The following is a 24,113-nucleotide window of genomic DNA, read 5'->3' as shown; positions in this document are numbered from 1 at the left end:
TTCACCCAGGTTGAGAAGTGAGAGCCTTATGGGGCAGAGATGAACTCCATCAATACCTGCCATAGGTCCTCTGACCCTTCCTAGTCTCTTTCCAGTGAGGCCAGCTGACTCTAAGGTGGTAATTCCTGAGTGTTAAATGAGCTGCAGGGAAAGCCACCCAGAGGAGAAAAGAAGAACCAGCTGCAAGGGCCCTTTAAATGCCTAAGCCCCACCCCTGGGCCTGCCCGGGGCTCTGCTGCCAGGAAGTGATCCCTTCGGTTAGGTTCCTGAGTTTCCCCAGTCCGAGGAGCCATACTTTTGGATGTGAGTACTGGCCCAAAACCCTGAATCAGTGGTGGGGCCTTGTGTCCCTCAAGGCTATCTCTAGCTGTCTTGTCTTCTAGGGCCTTTCTTCTGCTAGGACAAGTAAAACCTTTCCTGAAGCAGAGTAGGAAGAAGGTGGGTGGAGGGCTGGCCTTTAGAGGTTTTGCTTTCCTTGGGATTTTTTCTGTCTTTTGAAGTCAAGGTGGATCAATTTGTAACCTTGCTGACACTCCTTACCTCCAAAATCTCAGGTTTCTTTAATTTCAAGCTCCCACATCAGCAGTAAGGATGAGGGAAGCTTAAGAGGTCCATTTATACTCCCTCCTGGTATTAGATGGGCCCTGCCGTACTCATCTGGCCTCTCCCTGGGGACCTGGGCTCTGGCCTGTCCCCTTTAGTTCTTAGAATGTGATTTGTCCCCACTGAGATCCTTCAACTTTGCCAAATATCGAGGCTTTCATACTGCTCCATTCAGGGCTATGCCAACTGAGGTCCTTGCAGATTATTTGAAAAGTCATTAGCAGAGTGATCTTAAGGCAGGCTTGACTTCCAGAGGGGTGGGGTCTGGTGAGCAAGGCTTTTTATCTCTTTCTTTGTGAGGGGGAAATGGAAAATAGGAAGCTCATGTGGATCCACAAGACTGTAATTCTTAGGATCTTAGATCTCAGGAGTGAAGCATGGAGAGGTAGGGGCTGGTAGTTGAGACAGATGTCGCCTGTGTTCTCCTCCTCTCCTGGATGGACCCCTGGGTTATGGGGGAAAGGCTGGCTTTCAGGAGGGGTGCTAATGGACTCCCTGGAAACACTTGCCGGTTTCTGCCCTTGGCACACAGGGCATGCATCCTGCCTGGGGTGGTGCTTTCTGCGTAGGGCAGCTCTCCAAAGCCACAAGCAGGTAGGGCAGCCGTTTGGAATAACTAGGCCTCCTTGTTGGATCTCAGGCTGCAGAAAATACTAACCTTTGAACTGCCATTGGCACTCTTTCCTGAAGAGTACCAAGCCCCACCCAAGTCCTTGTTCTATGTATTATTGACATTTGTGCCTGAGAAGCCAAGCTGTCTCTTGGTTTGGGGACTCTGCAGTCCAGCTACCTGGGGTGGAATTCTGGTTTTGGCCTTTGATCATTCAGTGATCCTGAGCCTAGGTTCTTGTGAGGAGTAAAGGAGTTAATTAAAGGAACTTAACACCATGCCTAACACAGATTAAGTTCTTAATAAGTGGCAGCTGTTATCCAGGGTTACTTGATGATGGTACAAGTTCCAGGGTCTCCAGGAAACCTCCGCCCCTTGGGTCTGGGGTGAGACCTGCAAGCGTTCCAGCTGAGTCCTATGACTGGACGAGTTTAGAAAATATGTTCTGGATCAGGGTTTCTGAAACCCGGTTCCTGGGTCACTTCTAATCTAGGCAATCCTTGCCTTTAGTGATTGGCACTAATTGGCAGCATGCGGGAGGGTGGCTAGAGGTAGGACAAGAGGCATCCTGAGCTGCTAGAGCTGCTTCTCCCACAAAGTGGCCCAGTTGGGCTGGAGCTCAGATGAGATTTTTCTAGGAGGGGGTGGGGTGAAGGGGGCCAATGGGGAATATCTAATACTTTCAACAATGAAGATAAACTTTTAAAATTCTTCCTAGGAAGAATAGTTCCTAAAATTCTGTTGCTAAATGACTTATGTGACAGTCCTCAAGAACTTTCACTATAGTCTCCTAAAGCAGAAAATAATTTTCCTAAACCAGGAAGCTGTCTGGTGAAAACAGCCTCTGTAGTGGTTGAATGTGTGAGTCATTCATCAAAGATGAGGATGTTTAAAACCAGTGAAGGGAAACTGGGAAGATGAGTGCCTGTTTGTGCTGCACTTGACATGCATTTTTCTAAACCTAAGCTTGATAGAGGTAATGGTGGCAAGGCTGAGTCACCGACCTCACCTCCAGCTTAGACCTGCCTGGACCAAGAGCCCAGGACTTGGGACAAGGGGGCTTGTGTTGGCTGGGAGACTACTTGGCCCTGGGGATGAGGGGGTTGGAGGAGAATAAATGAAATTCCCTGCCCTTGAGCAGCAGTCTGTAGTCTGAGCTCATCTTTGTTCTTCCTCCTCCTAGACATCCTTCAAGTCTCTAAACTCTCTAAAACTCACTAATCTCCAGTATCTAAACCTAGGAAACAGCCTCTTTTATTTCCACTTTGAAATCTAGGAGACTAAGGTTCAGAGGCCAGCAAGTGGCTCAAGGTCATGCCAACAGTGACAGAATTCCATTTTTACTATAGGAGTCAGGAGAGACCTTTTAAAATATAGCAATGCTTGGACCCCACTCCAGACCAATTAAATCAGAATCCCCAGAGATGGGTGGTTGCAAAAGATCTCCAGGTGACACGAATGTATAGGCAGGGCTGAGAGTGGTTGCTTTAGACCAGAGCTGCTCATACTTTAACGTGAGCCCAAATCACTGGGGTTTAGTTAAGATGCCGCTGATTCAGCAGCTCTCAGGTGCGGCCCAAGATTCTGCATGTCAAGCTTCCAGGTGAGGCTGCTCACTGCGCACCAATACACAGTGTGGCTGGTAACTTGGGCATCTGTTTAAGATTCACTGTCAGCCACTCACAGTTGTCCCTGAAGATCTCTGCTATGTAGTGACTCATCACTCATTAATTAAAATTTGCTGTAGCAGAAGTTTGTTTGAACTGAGACACAGGTGAAAGCTGTCTCTTAGCTAGAGGATGAACCCATCTCCTTCCAGGCTCTTCTGTTCTCCTCATCCACTCGTTACCCCTGCCTTTGTGTGTGAGTAGGGGGTGAGTATGGTGTAGCCAGGGAGCTGCTATCTCAGACTTTGGGGTGAAAGCTGGCTGGTTCTTACAGGAGCCTCATGACACTTGAAGGGCATGTGATCAGGCAAGTCTGAACATGTACCCAAAGAGCAGACTTAGGGTAGATCTCAGAAGCAGGCACTAAAGGGATGTCTAGACCAATTTGAGGAGTTGGGGTCAAACCCAAGTCAAGGCAGGACCTTCCCAAAGTCAACACACTCCTTAACCATTGTCTTTTGAGGGCCCTGATTTATGGGAAGTAAAATGCTCTAACTGTACATGTTATCTGGTAAACCACAAAAATTGAAATCTGAAACCTGTCACAAACATCCTGCCTGAGTCAAATGGATCCCCTGAGAGGCCCTATACTGAAACTTATGTGGATGGTGAGTGAAAAGGCCGTCTGTTTTGGGTGAACTTTGCTGATGGTCTAGGTGGAAGGCATAGCTTTAGGCATGGTGGATGGGTGGTCAGGGAGGTTAAGACAAAGTCCTGGTACTGAAACTAGGGCCTTTGGCAAGGGCTGGCTTCAGAACAAGTCAGGAGCCCAGTTTGATTAGTTGAAAGGATGACTCTCAGCTGAGTCACTGAGCTGGGCCAAGTTCTCAGCCCTCCCGACTGAGCCCAGCTGGGGTGACAGATGGTGGCGAGGCCTCAGTCATCGCGCAGTGGCGGGGGAGGGGAGGGATTATCCAAAACGGTGCCATTGGAGACTGTTTCTGGAGCCTGATTCCCAGCCTTGCATAACCTTCTAGAGTTCAAATCGTCCCTGTAGGGTCTCATGGAGCCCTGTCCATACCTCCGCCTACAGCCCTAGCTCTTTCTCTCCCCCATCTGGCTTCCTGGCCAGGCATCCATCCTGCGGAGAACCTGGCAGAGGAGCAGCTGGAAAAGGCTTCACCTGGCAGCTGGATGCCCCTCTGCAGTTCTAGCTCCACAGCTGGAGCCACACAAGACTTGCCACATTTCCTGACCAGTAAACAGGGAGGGTTGAGGCTGAGGTGCCAGGTGAGATGGGGAGCCTCCGGTGCTAGGTCACATGCTGTAAATGGACAGGGAGGTGGCCTCAGGCCCTTGCCTGCCTCAGCAGTAAGACAGTGCTTCTGAAGAGTTGGGCTCTGATCCAAGTGCTTTATAACTTGGATAGATGCCTTATCCATTCCCAGTTTATTGGCCAGGAAATGGGTATAGGGAGGACAAGGGATTTGTCTAAGATCCCCATCCAGTAAAGGGGAGAACAAAGATCCAGGCAGTTCCAGCCCCCCGGGGAACATGTGGGGGCCCCACATCAGGGAGTGATTTCAGGGATTGGAAGCACAGCTGAGCAGGATGGGGTAGTAGGAAGGAAAGAGAAAGTCCAGAAATAGTGAGGAGGGGAACAGAACCCCAAAAGTAGAATGCCAGCTGTAGTTTTTTTTATTTATTTTCCTTCTTTTTTTTTTAATTTAAAAACATTTTTTTTAATCTTCACCCAAGGGTATTTTTCCATTTACCTTCAGATAGAGGGAGGGAGGGAGAGAGAGGGAGAAAGAAAGAATCATCAATGTGAAAGAGACACATCTACTGGTTGCCTCCCGCACTGACCCCCCTACCAGGGGACCAGGGACTTAAAAGCAACCAAGGTACGTGCCCTTGACCAGAATCAAACTCAGGGCGAGCAGTAGTATTTTTAAACACTATCTGAAATCAACAGAAGAGGGAGCTTTGGCTTTAGAAAAGCAACTCCGCCCTGGCCGATTTGGCTCAAGGGTTAGAGGTCCAGAGAGACCCGGGTTCGGTTCCCAATAAGGGCATGTATCTTGGTTGCAGTTTGTCCCCGGCCCTGGGTTGGGTCGTGCAGGTGGCAGCCACTCGATGTGTACCTTTCACGTCGATGGTTCTCTTTCTCTTTCTTCCTCTCTCTCTCTCTCTCCCCCACTCTATCTGAACAAAAAATGTCCTCCGGTGAGGATAGAAAAGCAACTCCTACAAGTTAAGGGGAATTCACTTCACACACACACACAAGGAGAAACAAAAGTATCAAGGTCAAATCCCATACAAAGTTGCAAGATAAAAGAATAAGAAGAATAACATCCCTTTGATATGAAAAGTGTACCAGGAAAACAGATCAAAACTGTAACCTCTTTTAAAATGAGGTAAGGTATTAAGGAAACAATACAAGGCAGGAAAGCAGCAGATCAAAATTGTAAGGAAGCCCAGGCAATCTGTCTGAATGGCACCGCTAATCACTGTGTGTACTGCTGGAGGGAGGCACTCCATACACATTCTTGTCTGGTTAGGGCCTTGAATGACTCATTGTCTCTATCTGGGACTCAGCTACTTAGAGCTATGCTGTCTGATATGTCTAATAGCCATACTTGGCAATTGTTTTTTCAATTATAGTTTATATTCAATATTATTTTGTATTAGTTTCAGGAGTATGCACTTGGCTTTTTTTTTTTTTTTAAACAATGTATTGCATCATATTTGGTACCTTCACACTTGGCTGTTTTGATTAAAATATTAAACTTCCTTCCTCAGTTACACTAGCCATATTTCAAGTGTGGCTTGTCCAAAGACACAGATTTAGACTATTTCCATCACTGTAGAAAGGCCTATTGGATGCTGCTGAGTTAGAGTATTTTAATCAGGAGCCAGGCAGGTTGCATGAGTGCGACAGCCCAGGTGTAAGGCAGCAGGGAGTGGTGGGGACTGTGGTAAGTGGTAAGTAGGAAAACCTGTGTCCCATCTAAAGGGCACAGCTTCTACTTGGCTCTAGCCAGTTTTGCTAGGTGGGAATGTAGGGTCTATCTCCTAATTCTTCAAAAACAAGAATGAGGGTTCATAAAAGTTTCCAATTTCTAAACCCCCAAATTGATATTTTACAGATTATACAGATCAGGTAAAACTCTTGGGCCTCACCTTGATTCTGTAATGGTGAGGCTCCTGCCTGTTTGTCCTGTGCCAGTTCTCCCTCCTTGCTGCCCATTCCTCACTCAGGTTGGAAGCTGGATGAATGGTGGTGTAGGTGGCTCCGAAAGTGTCTGACCGAAGTCTCAGAAGATAAGGCTTTGCGTTGCTTAGTAAACTTGGTTCCCTTTTTGTGACTCAAAGGCACATGTTGTCCAAAGTCCAAGGCAAGCTGAAGGCAGTGATGGAGTTTAGGTAGGAGGTGTGACTTCCTGAAGGCCGAGCACTGCAGGAAACCACCCAGAATTCAGAAGCAGGGAGCTGAGCAATGGACCAGAGAGAGGGGAGAAAAGAACTAGAATAATTTGTGCTGTTTCTAATCCAGCTGATTCTTCAGTTCTGTCAGGGATCCTGGGATTGCTGAAAGCACAGGTGGGGGTGGAGGAGCAGACAATGATTATGCAAATTTTCTTGGGCTATGGGCTAACATTTGAATACTGCTGGGGTCCTCAGGACCCCCTGAAATAAAGGCTGCCTGTCCCTGGAGGAGCCACCGGTCCCCACTGTGCTGAAGACGACCCAGCACCTTCAGAGACTGACCTGTACTCCCAGCTCCTCCATTGAGGGGGTTGGAGATTGAGAAAGTGCAGGCAGCTGGTCTGTGAAGCTGATGGGAATGAGGGAAAGGATCAGCTGAGAGCCCTGGGCTTCTGTGTTACCTGTGCTGGGCAGTTCTTGGCAGGGGTTAAATCTAGGTGAGCTGTGCAGCCCTGGGTGGGAAGAAAACGGAAGAGGTGGGCATGGGGGCAATGAAGGGTAGAATAATCTGAATTGGAGGAGGAAGGGTCCTTTTCCTGACCCCCAAGCAGTTTTCAGGCTCATGTCTGCCTCATCCTACGCCCCCTGGGTTCATCTTGTATCTTCTCCCCACCTATCTATCACTCTATGCTGCCCTGGGCACAGGAGTTACCATGGCAACGGAAGAGTCCATCATCCGCATCCCCCCCTACCACTACATCCACGTGCTGGACCAGAACAGCAATGTGTCCCGTGTGGAGATTGGGCCAAAGACTTACATCCGGCAGGACAATGAGAGGTTTGTGTCAGGACTGGGCTGTGGGGAACCTGGGGCCCAGGAGGGCCTGTTAGTCTGGCTGGCATGATCATCCATCTCTGTGGATGGCCCTCACTTGGGTCACAGGGAGCTTTCTCTCCCATTCACTACCTCCTTTGGGAGTGGAAGTTTCCTGGGTCCTCAAGCACTTCTCGCCCTCCGACAGGGTCCTGTTTGCCCCCATGTGCATGGTGACTGTCCCGCCACGCCACTACTGCACAGTGGCCAACCCGGTGTCTCGGGATGCCCAGGGCTCAGTGCTGCTGGATGTCACGGGGCAAGTACGGCTCCGCCACGCTGACCTGGAGATCCGGCTGGCCCAGGAGCCCTTCCCCCTGTACCCAGGGGAGGTGCTGGAAAAGGTATCTGGCTCGCCCCCACCCCCGTACCTACTCTACCTGTCCTGTTACCTTGTTCTGGGTTCCACACTGCCTTCTGTAGGGAAAACAAATCGGGACCCTGGGAGGGGGTGGGAGGCAACATTTTCTGGTTTTCAGCAGGAGTAGAATTAATTCATTGCCCCTCCACTGACCTTCCTCAGACATCTGCCTCCTCACACGCCCACAGCAGACTTGCCCCTTTGAGAGCTGTCAGCCCATCTAATCAGCCAGGCTCCAGAGCCTGCTGGAAGCTCCCAGCCAGTCCGGCACTGAATGACTTGTGCCAAGAGCAAGCATTTTACTGACTCAAGCATGCCAGACACTGGTGGGCAGTGACAGTGGTGGGTGAGGTGAGGTCCAGGTCGGAGGTCTGATTGTCCCACGGGCAGGCGCTGGAGGCCCACACTTGCAGGCAGGTCCCTGTCCTCGTCGCACTCGGGTTCTGGGCCTGAGCAAGTGGGCCTCCCGTCTTCATGCCCGTGCCTGTTCTTCTGCCTTCCCCTCCTTGCCCTTTTATACTGGTTCGCTCTGGGTTCTTCACCAAGCGGTGCTGCTGCTTTTTTTTTTTTTAATCCTCACCCGAGGATATTTTTTTTCCCATTGATTTTTAGAGAGAGTGGAAGGAGGTGGGGGGAGACACACCAATTGGTTGCCTCCTGCACATGCCCTGACCCAGGTCGGAGATCAAAACTACAACCCAGGTACATGCCCTTGACCGCAAATCGAACCCTTGACCCTTTAGTGCACGGGCTGATGCTCTAATCACTGAGCTACACCAGCCAGGGCTGAGCAGTGCTTCTTGATCCTAGAAGCCTAACAGCATGGCCCAGGGTACCCTGAGACATCCCTGTCCACTTAGATGTAAACACTTTGCAGAAGTATGTGTGTAGAGATAGAAAGTGATGAAGAATAATTAGAATGTTAACCCTTGAGGAATCTGAATGAAGAGTATAGGGGTAATTTTGCATTAGAATAACCTTTATTTAAGTCTGAAATTGTCAAAAGTTGAAAATCACCTATATCCAGGGCCCACCTCAGACTAAATCCCCATCTGGGTGGGGAGCGGTATTTAAAAGCACCCTAGGATTGAGAGAGAGCTTTCCTCATCCCTGCCTCTTTAACGTCTGCTTTCTAGCCCACGAAGTTTATGCTCTCCAACCCCACGTGCTCCAATCCAGGGGGCCAGCCTGCCCTCCTCAGAGCCCAGTGCCCCTGAGATGCCTCTTTTCCGCACTTGCATCGGGATTTGCTTCTGCCAGGACAGCTTCCTTCCCAGCCTTTGCCCAGGGTGGCACCTGGTTCGGCCTTCCCTTCCGCCACCCCCTGTCTTCCAAGCCTCATTAATGTTCTTGCAATGCTTGTCAACAACTTGGACTTCCTGACCTCAGCTCTGACCCTGCTTCTTCTGCTTCAGCCCCACCCAATGCCACGTCCAGTCTGGACTTGGTTCTTCTCCCCCTGCCCCCCTCCGAAAGCTCCAGCCTCCTTCCCACCCTCAGTCTGCCTTTCCTAGCCCCCCTCTGTCCCCATGTCCCTTCCAGGCTTTTAATCCCATCTTCTGTCCCCCAGATTCTCTTCCCGGTCTTGCTTTCCTACCCCGATTGAACCTCATGATTTTAACACTTGTGCCCTGGAGCTGTGGCCACACCAGGTCCTAGATCAGTAGCACCGCCTGCCCTTTCTGTCCTCACCCCCAGGAAGGTTTCCCAGCCTGTGCACAGCTCCCCCACCACCGTGTCATCAGCAGATCAAGCGGTTCATCCCAGACCCTGCTCCTCAGTTCTCCTTCCCTACCAATTTTCTCTGTGTGCTGCTAAATATCTGTCATCCTCCACTCCTTCCTGTTCCCTGCCCTCTCACTTTTTTTTTAATCCTCACTTGAGGACATTTTCTTTCTTTCTTTCTTTCTTTCTTTCTTTCTTTCTTTCTTTCTTTCTTTCTTTCTTTTGCATTTATCTTCAGACAGAGCAGGAGGGAGGGAGGGAGGGAGAGAGAGAGAGAGAGAGAGAGAGAGAGAGAGAGAGAGAGAGAGAAACATCAATGTGAGAGAAACACATCGAGTGGCTGCCACCTGCACGACCCCAACTAGGGCCGGGGACAAACTGCAACCGAGGTACATGCCCTTAGCGGGAACCAAACCTGGGCCTCTCTGGTCCACAGGCCGACGCTCTAACCACTGAGCAAAACCGGCCAGAGCCTGCCCTCTCACTCTTGAATGACTTGATCACCTACTTAGCTAGAAATTGAGGCCATCTGGCAGGATTTGGACCTCTGTCCCCTTCCCTTTATGCCTGCCCTTATCTGCTTTCTGCCTGTTGGAGCATCCATCAGGTGGACCCAGGAAGACTCACCCTTCTCTCTCTCTCTCTCTCTCTCTCTCTCTCTCTCTCTCTCTCTTTTAAAATCCTTGCCCAAGGATATTTTTCCATTTATCTTCAGGTAGCATGTGAGGAAGGGAGGGAGGAAAGGAGAGAGAGAGAAACATCGAAGTGAGAGAGACACATTGATTGGTTGCCTCCTGCATGACTCCGACCAGGACTGGGGACAGAACCGCAACCAAAGTACGTGCCCTTGACTGGAATCAAACCTGCGACTCTTTGGTCCATGGGGTGATGCTCTAACTGCTGAGCCAAACTGGCCAGGGCCCACCCTTCTATCTATTGAAACCTTGTTCCCCACCTAGAACTTCTCTCCCTGTCTTTAACTTCTTCACTACTGATACTTTTCTCTTGGCCAGTTAACACACTCTGCCTCTTCCATCCTTTTCTGGCCTTAAAGGCTTGCTTGTGTAAGCTTTTCATTCTAAGGAATGTATCCATAAGGCTGTAAAGACCACCAGTACCTGCTCTCCATTCCCCAGAGGTTTCTACTACCACTCATTCAGGGTGTCTATTTCCAGAGATGGCTGCATTCACATAAATATGCATTAAAGGAAGTATTAGAACCTATTTGCATAAAGGCTATCACATAGTAATTTGCCAGTGTCTTTTGAATGAACTTCAGCATCTTGGTACATAAGTCATCTCTTGTTTAATTGTTGTATGTAATTCTATATGATGTATAGAAGTTCAGCCGTTCCCCTACTGGGCGTCATTTAGGATGTTTCCAATTTATAAGAAAAAACAGTGCTGTGATAAATATCCTGTGTGTGCTTGTGCCTGCTAGTTTTTTTTTTAAGAGTAGAAACTAATAAGCCCTGGCCGGTCTTGCTCAGCGGTTAGAGCATTGGCCCGTAGACCAGAGAGTCCTGGGATTGGTTCCCGCTAAGGGCACGTACCTAGGTTGCAGTTTGTCCCCAGCCCCGGTTGGGGTCATGCGGGTGGCAACCACTCGATGTGTCTCTCTCACGTCGATGTTTCTCACTCTCCCTCTCTATGAATGGCCCTGTGAATCTAATTTCTAGATATTTACTGCTTTTTTGTTGTTGTTGTTAATCCTCACCCAAGGACATTTCCCCATTAATTTCTAGATATAGTGGAAGGGAGGGAGGGAGGGAGTGATCGATTGGTTGCCTCCTGCACGACCCCGACTAGGGCCAGGGATTGAACCTGCAATCCAGGCACAGGCCCTTGACCAGGAATCGAACCCATGACCCTTGAATCCTCAGGCTAACACTCTAACCACAGAGCAAACCAGCCAGGCTTCCTACTTACTCTTTGATGACAACTTGCACTTGATGTTCTCTGCCCTGTTCCCTCACTAGCCCTGCATCTGGCCCCTGCTCCCACCTCCACTATGCTCCCTTTGACAAAGCTTCAAGACATCTGGACCGCAGCCCAGCGGACAGTCACTGTGTGTCTCACAGGCCCTTCAACCACATCCGTTGCTGAGCTGCTCTCTCATTAAAACATGTCCTTACATTTTGCTCTGTGGATGTCTTTTTTCCATCTTCTTAGAAGTCTCCCTCCTCCCTGCTCTCTCTGCCTTCGGCTTGTCCTGAACCTTCTGCATGCCCTCTTATGCTTTCGTGGTTCATACGGGAGCCCCTACCCCGATCCTGAGCTCGGAGGCCCCTCACTGCCTTTAGGAAGGCGTCTCCTAGATGTCCCACAGCCACCTCATAGGGACATCCAAACTAGCACTTTCCCTGACCTCCAAATCTGTTCTTCTCTCATATTCCCAATCTTACTTGGTGATACTACTGGGTACCCAGTCACCCAAGCTGGGAGCCTGCCTGCAAAGGCTTGAGGAACAAACTGGAAGGAGACAAAGGTGGCAGCCAGCAGACCAATTAGGAAGCTATCTCCATCATCCAGGCAAGAGCTGTTGACAGCTTAGGTGAGGGCAAAGGCAGGGACAGATAAAGTCAGACGGGATTTGTGATGGAACAGATAGGAAGTGGCGATAGGGCAGGTGTGAGAGGTGGAAAACACACTGGACTATGTTCTCTTCCCACAGTGTCCACCTTCTCTGCCTCCTCCAGCTCTTCCATCGAGCCCAGTTCAAATGGCACTTTCTCAGGGCTCCCCTAACTTCTCCTTCATCTGAGCTTCCGCAGCCTCGCCCTTGACACTGTCCACAGTATGCTTGAGAGAACAGTCTGTGTCTATGTCTTATCACCTGCTGGAACTTCAAGTCCATGATGGTGCGGCCTGTCCTGGCCCCAGCACAGCCGGCTGAGTGCCACACACGAGTACGGTGCATAGGGAAGGGCTCGCTGGCTCCGTAAGCTTCCAGCTCTGACTCCCTCTAACCCAGTGTGTGGTCAGTGGGTGCAGCTGGTGGGCTTCACGAAAGACAGAGGTTCCTTACTCACTGTGTGACCTCGATCATGACTGCAATGAGCCTCTCTTTCCTTACTTTCCCTCAGATCAAAGATCAAGTGAAATCCTATTCGTAGAAACACATCTACAAAATTCTAAAAGGTTGGGCTACTTGTTGCCAGGTCCCCCTTCCTGATGGAAGGAGGGATGACTGGAGTACAATGGCTATCTTGTGACCATGAGTCAACCTTGAAAACAAAGGCACATGCTTTAAATATGCCTGTTCTAGTAGTTTTTACCTTCCCACCTTCTTAGACTTTCTAGTAGGGCCCCAGTGGACACTAGGGCATGAGATACTCATTCATTCAGCTTTCTAGATATTTCTCCCATGTCTCCCATCAAGCCCTCTACCCAGTTTCCTGCCTACATTTCTAATTCTGAACAACTTCTAAGCACTTCAGAGAAATGAGTGTCCTTGGCTCATCAGCCGTGCCATCTTCTTGCTCTGTCAGCTCCATCTTAGTCCTTCAGGCCAGGTGACTTTGAGACGACCCTTATCTTGTACATTCCACTCCGGCTCTTATTTTGGGACATGTGTAAAGATTAACGCCATGGATTCTGAGCTCCAAGGTATCAGGTTTCACTCCTGGGTCACAGAACTGAATGCCCCATGACCTCCCCCTCCTCCTTCCCCTGTTAGGACATCACCCCGCTGCAGGTGGTTCTGCCCAACACTGCACTCCATCTCAAGGCATTGCTGGATTTTGAGGATAACAATGGGGACAAAGTAGTCGCAGGAGATGAGTGGCTATTTGAAGGACCTGGTAAGTTCTTTCCTTTGGGCCAGAGTTGGGGTCAGAGGCTCCCTGCTTTCCCATCATAGCCCTGATATCTTCTGACCTTCACCTCTACCTCATTTTCCCTCTCAAGGCACATATATCCCCCAGAAGGAGGTGGAGGTCGTGGAGATCATTCAGGCCACGATCATCAGACAGAACCAGGCTCTGCGGCTAAGAGCCCGCAAAGAGTGCCGGGACCGGGACGGCAAGGAGAGGGTGACAGGTGGGGTTGCGCAGGGGCACTGAAGGGGGGAGGGGAGGCCATGGCTCTGACTGCCTCCGCTTGGGGGAGGCATGGAGGAAGGTTGGGGAGAGCCACTTCCAAGTGGCTATAGCCTGGGAGGAAATGCTTCTCTGGAATCTCTTATATGCGATTGGGGGCTGCCCACGGCTGCTGCCCCACCCGCCTCATGCAGGCAATGTCCCAGCCCTGGTCCTGTGATCATGATCATGCTGACATGCCCCCCCCCCACGTCCTTTATCATGAGCTGGGGGCAGCGTCTATGTCTGTTTCTAGATCAACAAAGCAGGTGTTCACATGCAATTGGCACTTATATTTGACGAGTGTGATGTATTTACAGTGTCTTAAATGCAGTGCTTACTCTGTGCCAGGTGTGATTCAAAGTGCTTTACAAATAACTTAGTTGGTCCTCAAACAATCTTGAGTCACTACTATTCCCATTTTCCATATAACAAAAACGAGACACAGAAATTAGATTACTTGCCAGGGTTTATGGCTGGGGAAACTGGGGAGCGGGCTTGGGTGACCTTTGACCCTTGCTCCTCCCCCTTGGCCAGGAGAGGAATGGCTGGTCCGCTCTGTGGGTGCATATCTCCCGGCGGTGTTTGAGGAGGTTCTGGACTTGGTGGATGCGGTGATCCTCACAGAAAAGGTCTGCTATGGTGGATGTGGGTTAGGGGACCCCGGTAGGGAATGGTCCAAGTGGCAGATACATGTGCATGAAAGAGAAGCAATATTTCTAGGGTCTCTAGAAGAAAAATTCAGAGGTCATGTAACCTGAGAAGTATCCCAGGTCATCTGAAAGGGTTAAAAAGTTCCGGGTTACTAGAAAATGGCACTGAGACCTGGGAGCGTTTGGTGGCCAGTGGGGTTCCCAAGTCCCCTGAGGAAGTTGAAAGTGGGTTTTTTTCACCCCCCCCCCATCTTGCTCCGCAGACAGCCCTGCACCTCCGGGCCCGGCAGAACTTCCGAGACTTGAGGGGAGTGACCCGCCACACCGGGGAGGAATGGCTGGTGACAGTGCAGGACACAGAGGCCCATGTGCCCGATGTCTACGAGGAGGTGCTGGGGGTTGTGCCTATCACCACCTTGGGCCCCCGCAACTACTGTGTGATTCTCGACCCAGTTGGACTGGATGGCAAGAACCAGCTGGGGCAAAAGCTCGTGATCAAGGTAAGTGCCTCCACCTCCCCCGGAGGGTAAATACCCTCCAATAGCACGAGGACCCCAAACGTCTCCCTTCTCTCCCCACCCCAGGTACATATTCTGGAAATGCCAACTTGTCATGGCCCCCTGTGCCTGTGCACACTAGGTCCAGCTCTGAGACACTGGCCCGTCACTCCCCCGCAGCCCCTGTGCCCAGGTCGCACACTGCCTCTTCTGGAAGCGCCCTCCTGGCCCTGTCCGCGCCGCAGACGGGGAACTTTCATGTTTCTGAAAACTCATTCTGCATCAACAAACACACACGCTTGGTTTACCCATCTCCCAGCCCCTACCTCACCCCCTCTGAACTATACAAGGGATTAATAGGGGTTGACAAACTTTTTCTATAAAGAGCCAAATTGTCAGTGTTTTGGGCTTTGTGATTAGTATGGTTTCTGTTGCAACTACTCAGCTCTGCTGTTTTATGAAAGCAGCTGTGTTCCTGTAACATTTTATTTGCAAAAACAGGCAGAAAAAGGTAGAAACAACCCAAATGTCTCTCAACTGATGAATGCATAAAAAATTGTGGTATATCCATACAATGGAATATCATTCAGCTATAAAAAGAAACAAACGTAAACTAAAGTTCACATACTATTGATCAGCATGCTGCAACATAAACATCATGCTAAGTAAAAAAAAAAAGCCAGATATAAAAGATCACATATTGTATGACTCCGTTTATGTGACATGTCTGGAATAGGTAAATCCATAGAGATAGAAAAGAGGTTCGTTGAGGGTGGGATGGGGCAGTAACTGCTACTGGGTACGGCGTTTCTTTTCAGGGTGAAGATGTTCTGGAATTAGATTGTGGTGATGGTTGGACAACTCAGTAGATATACTAAAACAACTGAATTATATACTAGAAATGGGTAAATTTCATGGCATGTGGATTATATTTCAAATGCATACAGGGATGGGCAAAAATAGGCTAATAATAAATAATACAATAATTAATAAATAATAACTTATAAGAATAAACTCCATTTTGTGCACTCAAAACTGTAAATCTACTTTTGCCTACCCCTGTATATTTTTTAAAAGGCCGCAGGCTTGCTCTGGCCAGTGTTTTCCAGTGGTCCCAGGGTCTTGGGATCGATTCCCGGTCCAGGGCATATACCTGGGTTGCTGGTTCAATCCCCAGCCCCGGTAGGGGTGTGCAGGAGGCAGCCAATTGATGTGTCCTTCTCCCATCGATCTCCCCCACCCCTTCCCTTCCTCCTTTCCACTCTCTCTAAAAAGAAAAAATTGGTGGAGGGAAAAGGCAGCAGGCCAGCCTGGCCAGTGTGGTTCAGAGGTTAAGCATCAACCCATGCACCAGGAGGTCGCCAGTTCGATTCCTGGTCAGGGCACATGCCTGGGTTGTGGGCCAAATCCCCAGTGCGGGGCATGCCGGAGGCGGCCAGTCAATGTTCTCTCTCATTAATGTTTCTCTCTCTCTCTATTCCTAAAATCAATAAAGAAAAAAAAAGCAGCAGGCCAGATTTGGCCCAAAGACCAGTTTGCCAATGTCTAGACTATGGAATCCCAAGAAAACAAAACGTAGGAGAAACTAAGAGTAACAATATTAATTATTTTATTTTATTTTTTATCCTCACCCGAGGACATTTTTCCATTTTTTGTTCAGATAGAGTGGGAGGGAGGGAAAGGGAGAGAGGGAGGGAGGGAGGGGGAGAGAGAGAGAGAGAGAGAGAGAGAGAGAGAGAAACATCAATGTGAAAGGGACACATTGAGTAGCTGCCTCATCCGAACAAAATAGCGAAAAATGTCCTCATGTGAGGATAAACAGAAAAAAAACAGCCCTGGCCTGTTTGGCTCAGCGGTTAGAGCGTGGGCCTGTGGTCCAGAGTAGCTGCCTCCCGCATGGCCCTGACCCAACCGGGGCTGGGGCCAAACTGCAACCGAGGTACGTGCCCTTAGCAGGAACCGAACCCAGGTCTCTCTGGACCGCCGGCCGATGTTCTAACTGCTGAGCCAAGCCAGCCAGTGCACAATATGTTAATTATTAACTGTGGAGCTTGTGAGGATCCAGGTCCTGAGAGTTCACAGAATCTTTTAAGGGCAGGTTTGACCAGATAAGTTCTGCAGGCATTTGTAGAGAGCCTCTGGTCCAGATAATAATGTGGGGGTGGGAAAGATGCTTTGGGGGCTCTTGTCCTCAACATGAGCCCATGTCCCCCTGGGACTGGCAGAGGTGCCATCAGAGGCACCCACAACCCTGGGCGGCGACTGCTCCTAACCCCATGTGTCCCCACTAGGGAGAGAAGTCTTTCTTCCTGCAGCCAGGAGAGAGGCTGGAACAAGGTATCCAGGATGTGTACGTGCTGTCGGAGCAGCAGGGGCTGCTGCTGAGGGCCCTGGAGCCCCTGGAGGAGGGGGAAGATGAGAAGGTCTCACGCAAGGCTGGTGATCACTGGCTCATCCGTGGACCCCTGGAGTATGTGCCGTCAACCAAAGTGGAGGTGGTGGAAGAGCGTCAGGCCATCCCCCTGGATGAGAATGAGGGCATCTACGTGCAGGACGTCAAGACTGGAAAGGTAGGGGAAGGGCTGGACACTCACTGTGGTGTGGCCGAGGTGGTGGCTTGCTCCGGGCAAGTGGGTGACACGATGGGGGAGGTGCCAGGTGGAGGCGGAGAGTGGACTTCAGCAGCATTGATAGCAGCAGCTGAGCTGCTGGCTGGCAGGCATGAGGGCATTCTGTGGAGTATTTGCCTTTGCCTTCCCTTTGTCTTAAATATTTAACTTCAAATTTTAGAAACCCCCACGGGTGATGGTGAGCCAGGTTTCAGGAGGGGACCCGGTTCCCACTGCATATCTGGCCCCTGCCTGCGGTGTGTAGCATAGCAACAGTAAGAACCGACTTCCTCCCCGGGCCCTCACCCTGATAGACTCCTTCCTCTTTGCCCCCTTGCCTGAAACCTTAACCTTGGTTTGACCTAGGACCACATCTCCGACCTCTTTCTCTAAGAGTCCAACCTAGAAGTAAAGCTCAGAATCCAGGCAGTGTTAGTGTATACCACCCATTTCCCAGGATCACATCTGTCCCTGGGACACCGTCCAAGCTGCCCCATGCAGGAAAATTCCAGAAAAAGTAATATCGAGCACTTACTATATGCCAAATTCTCAGCACTAGACATGTGCGATGTGGTTCGTTCCTCAACCCTGTGAAGTAGCCCAGCGGGCCCATTTGGTGGGTGAGGAACAGAGGTGAAGTCGCTTGCCCAGGATGACAGAGCCGGCAGATGGCGAACGCGGATGCGGCCTCATCCCAGAGGCTGTGTGAGCCCCGTGCTCACCACCCCTGGACCGGTTCTGCTTCAGGACTGCTGGCTGGATCTTTCTCCCTTTACCTTCCCCGGTAACGTCCCTCCTTGTCCTCCTCTCCTGAGGTGCGTGCTGTGATCGGAAGCACCTATATGCTGACTCAGGACGAGGTCCTGTGGGAGAAAGAGCTCCCTCCTGGGGTAGAGGAGCTGCTGAACAAGGGGCTGGACCCTCTGGCGGACAGGGGTAAGGAGACGACCAAGACCTTTCAGCCCCTCGCTCCCCGGAACAAGACCCGCGTGGTCAGCTACCGCGTCCCTCACAACGCTGCCGTGCAGGTGTACGACTACCGAGAGAGGCGGGCTCGGTGAGGCGCTGGCCCGGGCTGGGCGGCGGGAGGGGCGGGCCCTCCGGTGTCTGACTCCTGGTTCCCCTGCAGCGTGGTGTTTGGGCCCGAGCTGGTGTTGCTGGGTCCCGAGGAGCAGTTCACTGTGTTGTCCCTCTCGGCCGGCCGGCCCAAGCGTCCCCACGCCCGCCGTGCGCTCTGCCTGCTGCTGGGGCCTGACTTCTTCACAGATGTCATCACCATCGAAACCGCAGACCATGCCCGGCTGCAGCTGCAGCTGGCGTACAACTGGTACGGGGCTGGGGGGAGGTGGCAAAGGCTGCTGCTGGAGCAGCCCCGGGAGAACCCCGAGGACAAGAGGTGCCTCCTTGAAGTGCTGGGCAGACAATGAGGGTGGAATGCCTGGCTACGCTGTGGTCAAGAGGGTCACGCAGGAATTCCCTCACACCCAGTCCGATGCCCCAGGGAAGAGGTGGGCTCAGCTCCTGGGAGCAGGATTTGGGAGACATGGTAGGAGAATGCTCCCCAGCTAAATTCCCAGCATGTGTCGAGTCAGACACACGACTGCAAGGCTATGAGAAGACCCAGCAGACACTGCTGGTTGGCAGTGTGGGCAGGTGGGCAGGAACACATGCTCTGGGGCCGACCGCCTGGTCTGCATCCCAGCCCTACCATTTGCTAACTGTGGATCTGAGCCAGCCACTTTCCTCAGTTTCCCCATCTGTAAAATGAGGATGACATATGACCAAGTTCGCAGGCTGATTGAAGGATGCAATGAGCACGAGAACAATGTCCTGTACATAGTTAGAGCTCAAATGGCAGTGACTAGAGATAGAGAAGATAGGTCACACCTAGAAGCGATGCTCGACAACTCCCAAGGAGGTACTCTACCTCGTGGCTGGGTGGCCGGGACCATAACAGAGGCAGATGAGGCACTGATATCTTCGGGCACTAAAGCATGACAGCCAAGACCGTAGGCCCTGGAAGCCACGCTGCCCGGGTTCAACTTGCTGGCTTGCCATATGTTGTATGACTCTGGGCCTGTCACCTAGCCTCTCTGAACCTCTATTTTCTCATTTGTCAAATGGGGATAATGCTCCTCCCACCTTGGAGAGTGACAGGGAGAATAAGATGGGAGCACATGTAAGGTTCTTAGGGCTTGACCTGGCACGTGGTGGGCACTCATCAGCATTCTCCGTCCTGAGTGACCCCGCCGAGCCACAGAGGGTGTCAGAGTTCCATTTGAAGATGACAGTTGTTTCCTGAAGGAAAACACTTCTCTGTCCTGGGCCCCTTTGCTCACAGGCACTTCGAGCTGAGTGACCAGAATGACCCACAGGAGGCAGCTAAGCTCTTCTCCGTGCCTGACTTCGTGGGTGATGCCTGCAAGGCCATAGCCTCCCAAGTGCGGGGGGCTGTGGCCTCTGTCACCTTTGATGACTTCCATAAGAACTCGGCCCGCATCATCCGCACTGCCGTCTTTGGCTTTGAGACTCTGGAAGGCAAGGGAACCAATGCTGAGGCCCTGCTCCAGCCCCGGGACCGGGCCATCTTCCCCCAAAACGGACTGGTGGTCAGCAGCGTGGACGTGCAGTCAGTGGAGCCTGTGGACCAGAGGACCCGGGACGCCCTGCAGCGCAGTGTCCAGCTGGCCATCGAGATCACCACCAACTCTCAGGAGGCAGCTGCCAAGTGAGTGAGGGCAGCTGCCCACAGTGCCCACTATGCGCCAGACCTCTCCGGGGTCTGCATCTCCAGCCCTGCATAACCTGGCATCCCCTGATGGTCAGTCTGCTGTAATCCTTACCCGGCAGATAGTACGGCCACTTAGAGTGTGACTAGATGCCACCCTGCTCCTGTGGCTTCTCACCTTGCTTGTGCTAGAACCCGAACTCATTCCTGCAGTCTTCCCGACACTCTGAAATCCAGCCCTGCCTCCCCACCTCACCTGCCAGCGTCTCCCTGGGCTGCAGGCCCACCAGCTCCTTTCTGCTCTGCACAGTTACCTTAAGGCCGCCTGCACTGGCTGCTCCCTGTATCCAGTGTCCTCCCCTTGGGGACTTCAGGGCGGGCTCCTCCTCTGGCCTTAGTCACCGCCTTGGAGAGGAGCCCTTTGCTTTCTCCCAGACTGAAGCAGCACCCTTTGCCAAGTCATCGTGTCACTAATTTTCAGGGAACTTGCAATTGTCTGAAATCATTCTCCTTCGCTTGTTTCTCTCCCCGCTGGAAGGTACGTTGTGTGAAAGCAGGGGCCTTGGTCCCAGCCGCATTCCCGAGCGCAGAGCCGTGCCAGGCTCGCAGTACACTCACCGTTCTTGTTCCATGTTGAGTGCCTCCCCTGGGCCGGGGCAGATGGTGGTCCCTGCCCTTGGAGCTGCTGTTTCGGCTCAGGCCCCGCACCCTGTCCTCTCTCCCATCCAGGCATGAAGCTCAGAGACTAGAACAAGAAGCCCGTGGCCGGCTTGAGCGGCAGAAGATCTTGGATCAGTCAGAAGCTGAGAAAGCTCGCAGGGAACTCTTAGAGCTGGAGGCTCTGAGGTGGGTCAATAACTAAAGGAAGCCCTGGCCAGGTAACCCAGTGGGTTAGAGTGTTTTCCTGACACACCAAGGTTGCAGGTTCAATCCCTGGTCAGGGCACATATAAGAATCAACCAATGAATGCATGAGTAAGTGGAACAACAAATCAGTGTCTTTCTGTCCCTTTCCTTCCCTCTCCCTGTCCCTCAAAATAAAAAATAATAATTTAAAAAAAAAGAACTAAAGGAAAAGATGGCCCACTGAGGGTCTTGACAAAGCAGCTGGTGGGGGGGCCAGGGGTGTGCTTGTGAGAGCTAGAGCATGAGCCAAGGCTGGAAAAGGGCAGGGCAGGGCTTCCTCCGGGTCTCCCTGACCATGGGGATGTATCCAGCACTGCGGTGGAGAGCACGGGGACTGCCAAGGCGGAGGCCGAGTCCCGCGCAGAGGCGGCACGCATCGAGGGACAGGGCTCTGTGCTGCAGGCCAAGCTGAAGGCAGAGGCCTTGGCTATTGAGACGGTGAGTGGGGGAGGTGCCACTGGGAGGGCGTGGCCTTGGGATCTGGAAGAAGCCCAATCCCTGCAGTCCCTGAAGACAGTAGGGTACCTAGTGCCTTAATGTACAGCTCTGTTCACTACTTTGTGGTTTATAAAACCCTTTGGTCTCTATCAGTTCACTTAATACCTACCTGGAAGGCACAGATGATCTTACATGTAATATATGCTCAGCCATTGGACAGCTTTGTGCCAGGTATTGCGTATGATTTACATGCATGATCTTATTTAATGCTTGAAATCCCTTGAAGGTAGGGATTATTGCACTTTGCAGACGAGGGAACTGAGTCTTGAATTAAGGGGCTCCCGTGGGTCACCATCTGGAAGGCGGCATAGTCAGGGTTCACACCTAACTGACTATAAGTTTACAATTCCATCCCTTCCGTCTCAGGCTCCTCAGGTTTGCTGACTCGGTGACTTGCTGGACTGTCCCCAAGGGCCACATGATTGAAAACTGCTGGGTTTTCCCCTTTCAGGAGGCTGAGCTCCAGAGGGTAAAGAAAGTCCGAGAGCTAGAACTGGTTTACGCCCGGGCCCAGCTGGAGCTGGAGGTGAGCAAGGCCCAGCAGCTGGCTGAGGTGGAGGTGAAGAAGTTCAAGCAGATGACGGAGGCCCTGGGCCCCAGCACCATCAGGGACCTTGCCGTGGCCGGGCCAGAGATGCAGGTGCGAGTGGGCAGAGTACAAGTGTGTGTGTCTTGGGACCATACTTAGAACCAAGAAGGCAGAGCTGGGAAGGCAAATACGACATCTAGAGAGAGGCTGAGGATGGAGGGGTGAGGTGAGAGAGTGAAGGAACTGTCCCTACACCCCATGTCCTGATCGGTAGCATTTGAGCATGGTGTCATAATGGCACAGTACTAGACTCAGCAGTGAACTGGAGCTTCTGGGAGGACAGTAAACAGATGGGACATCACTGTGACAGGTGCTTCAAAGAAAATCAGATGGAGTGATATAGTGAAAGGGGAGGTGGCATCTCAAATTAGTTGGTCTAAGGAGGGTCACTCTGAAGAGGGGATCCTTGAGCACAATGTAGAGTTGACAAGAGCTTCCCAGGAGAGGGTCCAGGTGCACAGACACACAGAATGCAACTTGCTGCATTTAAGGAGCAGAAGGACTGGCAAGCGAAGGCTGGAGTGGTGAGTCCCTGGAGGTAGCTGCAGGTAGAGGCCAGGTCTTTCAGGCCTTCTAGGACCGGACGATGAACCTGTCAGGCTCCACTTACGCTCCTCACGGGTCACTGACAACCCTATGAGTATGGCTTGGGAGGCTGCTGCGGTGTCACATCAGAGTGGATGGCAGCTCACCCTTGAGAGGTGGCCAAGCGGATGAGAGAAGGGACCGTATCTGACTATCTTCTCATCCTCTTCTTGCTCCCTCCAGGTAAAACTGCTTCAGAGCCTGGGTCTGAAATCAACCCTCATCACTGACGGCTCCACTCCTATCAATCTCTTCAACACAGCCTTGGGTCTACTGGGACTAGGGTCTGAGGCTCAGTCCCCATCCAAAAAGATGGCCAGAGGGCCTGGCCCGGAAGAACACTTGCTTCTCCATTCCTCTCCTGACCCTCAAGTTCTTGGAAGCAAACACATCGTGCCTTAGCTCCATATAGTGTCAACAAATAAAACTCACACTTCTGAGCATTTAAACCCTCTCCTGTTGCTTCAAGTCTGTGTCACAGGGGAGCTTAATGTGGAGGTGGGAGCTGGGGGGAGGGGTAGAGAAGACCCCTGAAATCTTGAGTTTCTAGATTACATATAGTCCTATAGTTCCTATATGTAATCTGGAGGGGAAACTGAGGCGGGGAGAAGACTAACCGAAGTCACACTGATAGACATGGCTCCAGCATCTTACTCATCAGCCAGCTGTCCTTTGGTCGTCAGCTTTCCTTAGACTCCAGGTGGGGGAGATGCCAGTGGTGAGGGTGGGGCCTGCACTAGCAACATCTTTTCTCTGCCACTTCCACCAGGACCCCAGCTTGCTCGGGGAGTGCTGGAGGCTCACACTCCAGCACAGGTGCATCCATCCTGCTCTCAGCACTTGGGAGGCTCCTTTGGCGCCACCTGCTGGCCACACCTCGCAGGATGGCGCACAAGGCACCTGTGCAGTTGTCCCTCTCAAACTGGAAGTTGGGCCCTGGTCAATTTGGCTCCGCGGTTGGTTAGAGCGTCCACCTGCGGTCCAGAGAGACCCGGGGTTCGGTTCCCACTAAGGGCATGTACCTTGGTTGCAGTTTGCCCCTGGCCCTGGTTGGGTCGTGTGGGTGGCAACCACTCAATATGTTTTTCTCTCTCTTCCTCTCTCTCCCTACCACACTATTTGAACAAAAAATGGAAAAAAATGTCCTTGGGTGAGGATTAAAAAACAAAAACAAAATCAAACTGGAAGTCAGGTGGGGAGGAGAAGCCTGCCCAGGGAGGGTAGGAACTGGAGTGCCTTCCTGGGCTTCTAGTATGGGTTCAGCATCGAGGGCCCAGCCAGTGTGGCTCAGTGGTTGAGCGACGACCCATGAGGTCACCGGTTCAATTTCCTGGTCAGGGCACATGCCCAGGTTGTGGGCCAAATCCACAGTGGGGGCATGCAGGAGGCAGCCAATCGGTCTCATCAATGTTTCTATCTCTCTCTCCCTCTCTAAAATCAATAAAGAAAAAAAAAAAACCATTGAGGGAGGAATTCCCCCTTCCCCCACGACTAGTGAGGAGGCCTTATTTGGGGGAAGGGCCCAGGTGCCATCAGTCTGGGCACACAGTAGAGGCTGCAAGGTGAACCATCTCTTCAGCTCAGGTAGAGCTGTAGTTGCCAGGCCTACCAGGTTTCTACCAGGTCTCTGCTTAGGGAGCAAAGAGATCCTGGGGTGGAGAGAGAAGTTTGGGTTTACTGGCTGTGTGGCTAGAGGGGGCAAATCAGCCTCTCTGATCTCTTCCTGTCTGTGAAATGGGAATTCCCTATTGAGCAGGGTTG

At 51.5% G+C, this 24,113-nt stretch overlaps 1 protein-coding gene across 1 annotated transcript; it reads left to right on the top strand.

Moving 5' to 3' along the window:
- Positions 1–30: 30 nt before the first annotated feature.
- Positions 31–22,798, top strand: LOC118642285 (major vault protein). Its single transcript, XM_036279967.1, has 15 exons — positions 31–303; positions 6,955–7,087; positions 7,272–7,467; positions 12,889–13,012; positions 13,119–13,250; positions 13,826–13,920; positions 14,205–14,441; positions 16,730–17,008; positions 17,863–18,104; positions 18,177–18,374; positions 19,389–19,775; positions 20,505–20,621; positions 20,992–21,118; positions 21,630–21,818; positions 22,536–22,798. Exons 2-15 carry the CDS (start codon positions 6,963–6,965, stop codon positions 22,752–22,754), a joined length of 2,667 nt encoding a protein of 888 aa, XP_036135860.1. The 5' UTR covers positions 31–303; positions 6,955–6,962; the 3' UTR covers positions 22,755–22,798.
- Positions 22,799–24,113: the final 1,315 nt, after the last annotated feature.

The sequence above is a fragment of the Molossus molossus genome, unplaced genomic scaffold (assembly GCF_014108415.1).
Source record: "Molossus molossus isolate mMolMol1 unplaced genomic scaffold, mMolMol1.p scaffold_m16_p_3, whole genome shotgun sequence".
In the NCBI taxonomy this organism is placed as follows: domain Eukaryota; kingdom Metazoa; phylum Chordata; class Mammalia; order Chiroptera; family Molossidae; genus Molossus; species Molossus molossus.
The sequence above is the reverse complement of the archived record's forward strand: the minus strand, read 5'-3'. Positions and strand labels throughout refer to the sequence as shown.